The sequence below is a fragment of the Abramis brama genome (assembly GCF_963993115.1).
Source record: "Abramis brama genome assembly, chromosome: 25".
Taxonomy (NCBI): Eukaryota; Metazoa; Chordata; class Actinopteri; order Cypriniformes; family Leuciscidae; genus Abramis; species Abramis brama.
Window position 1 is genome coordinate 9171161 of NC_139987.1, and position 9033 is coordinate 9180193.

Below are 9033 nucleotides of genomic sequence, written 5' to 3' on the forward strand. Positions count from 1 at the left end.
ATCTGCTGGACTCTAAAGTGCACCTCTGATCACTTCAAAAACGCTTTGAGGCGACAGATCAGAGAACGGACACGGGCCCATGTGGAGAGGTCAACGTCACTGTCAGAATGCCATTCTGTGTGCCTTTGTGCTCTCACCCACCTTTATAGTCTTCTCTTCCTGCGACTTGATTTGGCATCACCTGTTTACCATCATGCCAATCGGCCTGCTAGCATGTCTACCTGCCTTTCTTGTTTCACTCAGGTCTGTCTTGCTAGCCACAGCACATATGCCCTATCATGGCTCTGCCAGAGGCAGGTCTGCCTTTAATGACACCTTACTGTGTCATGACACCTTACTGGCAGGTTTAATGACACCTTACTGGCAGGTTTCTTAGCCCGAAGGAGTAACGGTAACAGTTGCCTTGGGAAAAGCATGAACATATGTAAATATAGTGAAGCATACAAACAACACACAAAACCAGCTCCTTAAAATGCATCAATTGACCCCAGCTGCCAACACATATGTCAGCGAAGTCCTGAGTGACACACTGAGAAAATTAGTATTTTGTAAATTGGAACTGCAAGTTGTGCTGAAGTATAAAAGGGGGTGATCTAAAATGAGGGAGAGATGATTCAAGAGAGAAAAACGAGTGTGAAGCAAAGATAAGAGGCTAAAAAAATAGGTATGAAGTGATACACATGGAAGAAGTCAAAAAGAGCCCTTGGAAGACAAAGTGGGGGTGTCCTTAAAGACATTCTCATAGCCCCGGGAAGATCATGAAAAGAAAAGAAGAGAGAAAATATAGAAATAGAGCCGTTTCATTGAACATGGATCAAACAGTGTTGAAAGAACCAATGAGTGTATAGGAGTCAGGATTAGAAGGATGGTTAGAAGGTTTTTCACTAACAGGATGTGTTTGAAGTTCCCCATAGACAAAACCATTCCATTTTGGTCTTGGGAGCAGTTAAGCACACACACATATTTTAATGAGGACAAATAAATAATTGTGAAGCAGCAGTTTTTTTAGGGAGTTTGTTATCCTGTGATTACTATAGCTGAATTTTTTTAAAGAATCACACATCTTTATGGGATAAAGGAAGAAGCAAGAGCCTGCCTGAGAGAGCATAATTAAAACCACCCTATCATCTTCAAGTATATGTCTACCAGGTAGAAGAAAGTATTTCAGGCACACTTGTATAAATGCATTATGTTACAGCCTAGAATAAAACAAAAAAATCAAATGAATTAACAGGACTCCTCAAATATGCACTAACAAATCAATATGTAATTGTAAATTAACACCTCATCTGAGGTTAAACAAATCGCATACTGTGCCAAAAACATTTAAAAAATGTGTCCCTCCTAAAATATATCCCTGCCAAAAACATATCCCTCCCGCGCAACAATCTTCTAAAAATGGCATCAAACACAGCACAACAACAGAAGGACTTTTTTTAAGCAGCTAAAGAATTTACCTCTTTTCCCACCAAACCCAATGGATTGTAAGTCAAGGTATGGAGTCTTACCTCACATTCTCTGGAGCCAGAGATGGTGTAGGTGCATGGTCCAGTACCATTGACTAGCACATCTGTGCCCTCTGTGTTATTAGGCTTGTAGTCCACATAGTACTCCTGCAATGGTGTGCTGAGTGTGCGCTCTGTCTCCCGTGACTTTTTCCGACGTTTGCGAGCTGCAGCCGAGTTTTCCTGCAGCTGCTTTACACTGCTTGGATAGCGCTTCCACGAGACATAAATTACAAGGAGGATCATAGCAACCGACAGGAAAAGGGCAACACTTCCTGCCACTATCTTGTGGAATGATACTGGTTCGAAGTCTTGCTCAGGTGGTGGGACAGCCGGCTGAGAAGGCGCTGAAGAGGTGGTACCTTCCAAGGATGTCCCCAGGCCCCCTCTGCTGTCTCCAGATTTAAGAGTCGGGACAAAAGAGCTGGCTGGGGTCTGTGCAAAGGCGACAAAAGGGGTAGAGGGAGCAATTACGGTTGATGGCATGGCAGGAGCAATCATGCAAACTCTATTGGCGTCAACTGCATCCATAACCTTCTCCCCTTGAACTTCTTTGGGTGATGCACAAATCATATTAATTTCTTTGTTTCCACGGAAGGTTCTCAGCCAGGCCACTAGCGGACACACAACTGGTCCACAGTCCCACATATTTCCTGCCAGACTAATTGCAGTCAGAGAGATCCAGGCATCCACAGCTTCTTGAGACACATTGACAAGCTTGTTTGAATCCAGGTTAAGTGTCTGCAGATTTGGCATGGCCCGGTACACTTCTGCATCTATCTCCTGCAGGTCATTTCCTGAAAGGTCCAGCTTCTGCAATGATGTCCAGGTCCACGTAAGGCCTTCACTCATGGTCCTAATGCGGTTCCACTGTAGGTAAAGAGCACGCAAGTTATAGAAGCGTGGGAAATTGAAAAAGTTGATTTTGGAGAACTGGTTATGCTCAATATGCAGCTCAGTTAGCTTCAGCAGGCCAGACATTGAATTGCGAGTAATGCTGCGCAGACGGTTGTAGCCAAGGTCAAGGAACTCAAGATTACGACAGTCCTGAAAAAGGCGAGAGGGAAGATTCTTAAGGGAATTGGAGCGCATGTGCAAACTAAGTAGCTTGCGTAGACCCTGGAACTGCCCCGGCTGCAGAGCTTGTAGCTTGTTGTAAGAAAGGTCAAGGTTTCTCAAGTTTGGTACCAGGTGAAATGTGGTGTTATGCAGAATTGTGATCTTGTTGGAGCTCAATATTAGCTCTTTGAGCCTCCGTATCCCTTGAAAAGCACGTGCATCCACATTGGCAATGTAGTTGTGGTCCAGGTACAGCCAAATGAGCTGGTTGAGGCCAACAAATTGTCCAGCCTTTAGGCTTGCCAAGCTGTTATACCGCAGGGACAGGCCTTGACAGCCACCAGAGAGGTTCTTGGGAACATCACGGAATGCACTAGACTCACAGTATACAATCTTGCCATCACATCGGCAGCTCCGAGGGCAAGGACGCTCACCAAAGCAAGGAGTGGCAGAGAGCCATGCCTGCATTAGCAGTGGCACCATGAACCAGCGGTGCCTCATGGCAAAGCCTGAAATGCAAAAAGAAAAGGAAAAAACTGTCAAAAATCGACATCATTTGATAACACATAAATCATGCCATTACAAACGGGATTATTCAGTTCAATTTATATTTAATGTGTACATACAATACTAGACACAATACTGGGCAAAAGTGAAGCAAACTAGAGGTTGACCGATTCATCGTTTTACCGATATATCGGTACCGATAGTTAATTGGTGGAACTATCGTTATCGGCAAAAATCCACACCGATAATTTTTCCAGGCTGCGTCCGTTGCTGTAGCGGCTGAGAAGGGTGCGCTGTCATTACACAGTACGAGAGCGCTGAGAAGAGTCTGCTAGCATTATACAGAGCGAGAGCGGCCTCTAGAGGCGGAATAATAACTATCACTGGCACCTCTTGTTGTTTATTGTAACATGTGAGGCTGCATGCTGCACAGAGAGAACACGCTTCACGGAGAGCGCATGACACTTCAGATGCGCATTTAAAACACTGACAGCAAAACGGTATGAATACAGAACACTAAAGTACATATTGCCATATCATTATAAAGTAATTAATTTGTTGATTAGATGCTGCATTAGCAGAGAAAGAACAGAAGTATGTTTGCCGTCGAGGCTGTGAGGACTCTAACATTAGTACCTCAAGTGGTTAAAACAATGTGAGAAAAACACACGCAAACCTGACCCAAATGTTTAATGTCGCAATTGTTAGCATTAGTTTATATCCAGCTGGTCAATTTTATGCATTTATTACCCGGCGAAGTTGCATATTTAAAGCTAGTGATGTGATTGCTTTACTCAACATTGATATGTTCATGTAGCCGACAGAAACATAAACAAATCAGAAACGCATTCGATTCTATTATTTTTTATCACTGCAATACATATTGTTATTTTGATTAGATAATCATCAAGTGTTCTATTATAGAAGCAAATAAAGTGATAGACTATACATGTAAAATACATTTATGAAATTTTAATGCTCTGGCCTTTGCAGATATTTAAAGATGGCCACCTTTAAGTACGACTCTTTTGATTTATATGAAATGGTAAACACTTTACAATAAGATTACATTTTTGGATTGACTAAGGTTAATAAATGTTGTAGAAGTATTATTCATTGTTAGTTTGTTAATTTCAACGTTTACTAATACATTATAAATTGAGTTTTAATTTTTATTTTATCTGTTATTACCTTAGTTAATGTACTATGAACTAACATGAATGATCAAGGTACAATTGTATTGCTCAAATAATAATAATACATGGAGTAAAAACGTATATTGCATAATGCATATAGTTCATGAAAGCTAGCTAATACATCCTTGTTAACAAATGGGACTTGCAAAGTGTTACCTATGAAATTTACATTGGCTATGTTTCTAGGTTATAGCTAAAGAAACACACATTTGACCTGTAATATTTTAATGTTTAAATTATTTTCTGTAGAGTTCATTCTGTAGAACTTCTCATTTGAATATATTCATATTAATATATTTAATTTAACACATTCCAGTTCAGCACTGTTTTCCTTGGAGTGTTATGTTTGTTTTTAATCCAGTATCCATTAAAAAAAAAATATCGGTTGAAATATCGGTCAAACCTAAATATCGGTATCGGTCAAATCCACTATCGGTCGACCTCTAAAGCAAACAGTGCAAAAGAGTTTAAAACAGATACAGCAGATTCACTTTCCCTGACAAAGTATCTCTCACACTTGTTTGGCGCAGATTCAATCGTGATCCTATATTAGGACGCTGTGATACATTGCGACATGTTGAATCATGAAATGTGCATTGTGGTGTGCATCATATTATGAGGTAATTGACAATACCCAGCCCTAATTGTTGAGCAGTTTCAAAGCAGAGATTAATACGATTAATGAGAGAAGAAATATTGTAATTGTTCTGTGATTATAAACCCTTGAAATATTACATTTATACAGCAATATGATACCACACAGGACCCAATTAACAGTGGTGATTGTGTAAATCAATCCAGTCATGCTATGTTGTTTAATTCTTCTCTCTGGCAATGGCAAACATGCCTGTCTTCCAATAAGCTTGGACATGAGCCCACTACAGTATGAAAGGAAATGTCCTTAGAGATATGCCTCGGCCATCGTATCAGTCGCTAATTATAATCTAAATGATTGTCAGTCAACCAAATCATTTATATTTGCCTGGATGTTCAGTGACTGCTAGCAGCCTTTGTCCATCTTTCCTTATTACACAAAGGAAAGCCTAGGTGTTGTACTTGTCAAAACAAATGGGAGGTTGAAGTGAGGCCTTATATCAGCAGTGAATTCACAACTAAACATTGGATCAAGAGGTTAGAGGTCTGGGTAAAATACGCATGTTCTTTATGTGAAGGTCTTGGCTAAAGTCTGGACATTTTCCAGTAATGGGATTTTATCATTTGTGCTGTATCTTTCCGGCCTTCATACCCACACTGTGTTACTGTAAAAGGGTTTCAATTCCATTCCTGATGCAACTTTTACAAAGCTGGCTAGAAATAGTTCCTGAGGCATTATCTGTCTGTCTGAGACAAATAATGTGGTGATGACACATTAATATTGTCATAACAAGAAATCATGAAAGTGGTTATATGAAATATCAAAATATACATTTAGCTTAAAGGCAAATCTATTGCAAAACCATCTAAATAACACCTTTAGAAACGTGCATGGAACCAAATGGTTTATCTGAATCTATACAATGTTAAAGTAATTCTACCAGATGTTCTCTAAGGTTGAAAAGGAGAAAATATTCATAAGGTACTTCACTGCATTTAACGGCTTATCAGGACCAAACATTTAAACGGTCAAGAACATTATTAATGCACCTTCTGTTCCTGATTATACCATGGCCTAAAAAATCTTGCTGATCTTGATGTGATTATTAGTGGATGTATTAAGTCAGTTAAACCTAGTTAACAACCAGAAAATGTCTGAATAACTGTCTTAATTTTTGAAAACCATATCGATTGTTATCATGTAGAACCTAAAAATGTCACTTCGTTTGATATCTTCTTATTTAACGCAATGACATTCAGAGTCCAAACAATTTTTGGGATCCAATGATTGTGATTAATAACAATCACAAAAACAAAGCACAGATGCGCTTATGTCCATGAGCGTACACTTGCCAACAACTGATGCACAAGCAGGCTGCAGTACAATAAAGTAATTACGTCACTGGCTTCCATTCACACTAACCAGACAATCAGACTGTATCCGCTTAATGACATTTGCTAATGAAATGATGCTGATAAAGTTAATGATCCAAGTGAAGTCTAATGAAAATTAATTTGTAACAAACTTGCTCTGCCACTTCTCTTATTTTAGATGCATCTACACTTTTTCTTCTCTTGGTAAAACTGATTTTGCCTCTGTATAGGCCTACATACCCTTCACAGTGATGCTCCAAAATTTTACCAGGTTGGTTATTTTATGTTTGCTGTCAAGATCTCCCACTACAGTGCCGCAAAGCAGCAAGCATAGCTCATCATTTTACGAGCTGTGGAAGGCCATCTCGCCGCATGCCGCTAACGAATAACAATCAGAGCAGGTCACATATCTGTCAAATAGCCCCTGTAAAATGATTGAAAGCACATCCATAATCAAGTACTCTAATGTGGCCATGAGAAGGTCTGTGACTTGCAGTTAATTGCAGTGCTTAGTTAAATAATGATGAGTTTAGTTTCAATAATCATGAAAAACATGCAAGAAATATAACTCTGGTAAATAGTTATACATGTTGTAAGCATGCGAAATGCATCCGTTAATAAATGCAAAATTAAATGCAAATTAACATAGAAAATCACACTGATAACACTGATGCAATGCATACTGTCAATTTGCTTTTCTGTCAATAAATAAAATCTATGTGGCTTCCCCTTTCTTTGATGAAGAAATAACTCCAGCTGCTCAAACAAGTAATTAATGCAAAACTATAAGCCTTCCAAGCATTGTATGCACACTTGCATTGGAAAACAAGTGTACACATGACAATGCATGCACATAATGTGCACCTTTTCCAATATAAATCTAAGAAAGAATATTAACTATCGCTGTACGATCTCCACACTATCAATAATGCACGGGCACACTCTGAGAAATTGCCTTTTTGACAAAAATGAGGTTCAATTAGCATTCCAGTGTTAAAAAATGACTTGGCATCAGTCTGCTATTTAAATCAGTGAGAGATAAAAAAATATATATATAGTGATAGGCTGATAATCAGTTGACCAATTTATTATTATTTCTTTATTTTTTTACCGATATTCACACTTTCCAACTTAATTGGTTGTCAGGTCTGTGGTTGGATGGCACAGTTTGGATCCCAACTGAAAAGCACAACATGTTTACAGGTACAATTAGTTATTCAATTTAATGTTTAGACACTCAAACTTTGCATATAACCATTGATTCTCTAGTGAAAAATATCTAGCTTAACATTTAGACCTTATCACTAAAGTCCACACCAAAGACTGAAATCAGTTTGCTACCAGATCACCAAACAGCTTTGCATAAATATAATGGTATAAATAACAGCAATACATAACCTACATTTTCTAAAAATATTTAAAATTTTGACGATATATTACAAGTAGCAGCATAACTAAATAAAATATTAATCATAATGTGTTTTTGTTGTAGGATAGTAGCCTAAATGATCATTTATATTATTGTGACAAAAAAAAGTCAAAGATCAGTTCTGGTTTTCAGACACTTAAACATATATAAACGAAAAATCGGAATAAACTTAATGAACATCGATTAACATCGAATAAATGAATGGACGGATACACTTCACTGTACCTCACCAGAATCATACCACTGTGAACTGAAGTGAATGCAGGGTCAGATTTGATCAAGAAATATGCTTATCATATGCAAAATAAATATGCATACAAATTGTCTTAAAGACAACACCATATGAATGCATGCATAATAGACATTTTATGCTTATCAGAGTACATGCGGTCTCTTTTGTTTTAATGCATAGACACCGTTTGAAGACAATTCACATCTCAATGAAAAAAATAATTCAACTGCAGGAAATGTCCCCCTAATTTATCACCATAAACATCTACCGTGGTTTCCATGTTCACTTATGTCCGAGTGATAGTCAAACTTACCCATCACCGCGTCTCAGTCAACTCCTCGCCACAGGTTTTACAGCTTACCGCTCGAGACCCGAAACGGCATGGCACGCGCTCTCTTCAGATGGTTCGGTTCTTCCACGCGCACGTTCCCGCCTGTAGTCCTCCACCGCAGAGCAGACGCGGGAAATCTTCAGTCTCTCCTGACTGACCACTTACCATATCTTTTAATTCCCCTCAAAACAAAATGTTCATAATAAACATCCACTCGAACAGAAAGAATCCATTTTAAATCCTAACATTTTTACATCAAGTCACAAACAGAACCGGAGACGCGCGATTCCAAATCCAAGTTATCTACCACAAGTCAAACTTATGGAAATCCCAGCAATCCCCTTCCACCTCAGTGTATTCCATCGCAGCATAATGCGCAAACACTGTCTTTCCCGAGATGATGATGATGCGTACCGTAGATTAATCCGTGGATATTTTGTTATAAATAAGAATTATGATGTTTAAGAGATTTCAATCCAGTTCAGAATTATTGCACTCAGAGAGTATTGTTTAGAAGTGTACTCCACTCCATCGGGAATGTTTCTCCTCTCCTGTACAGTTCCCGACAGTACAGAGATGCAGCAGGATTGTGAGTGGTTAACCACAACCGCCTGTCGCACCATAACTTTGTCAGACAGAATCCGAATGCCCTCTTCTGGCGAACTGTCATCTCCAGCAGCAATCTCTTCTCCTCTCATTTCACTCTCACTCGATATTTCCAGAGGAAAACGAGTGGGTGACACTACAAGTCTATTAAATCGACTACCATAAAAGAAGAACACACGATCCAGCTGAAGAGGGACATC

The 9033-nt window shown here is 39.0% G+C and overlaps 1 protein-coding gene across 2 annotated transcripts in view; it reads right to left on the reverse strand.

Annotated features, from left to right (window-relative positions):
• Positions 1-8822, reverse strand: part of LOC311076527 (leucine-rich repeat transmembrane neuronal protein 4) — a 117133-nt gene extending 108311 nt beyond the window's left edge. The window contains exons 1-2 of one of the 2 annotated variants that reach the window (XM_084104838.1): positions 8210-8822; positions 1509-3073 (exon numbers count right to left, since the gene is read on the reverse strand). In XM_084104838.1, the coding sequence (XP_083960964.1) occupies positions 1509-3073; positions 8210-8213 (1569 nt within the window). In that variant the 5' untranslated portion in view covers positions 8214-8822. The remainder of the gene's footprint in view (positions 1-1508; positions 3074-8209) is intronic. The other variant, XM_084104839.1, reaches the window with a different exon arrangement.
• Between the last annotated feature and the right edge of the window lie 211 nt (positions 8823-9033).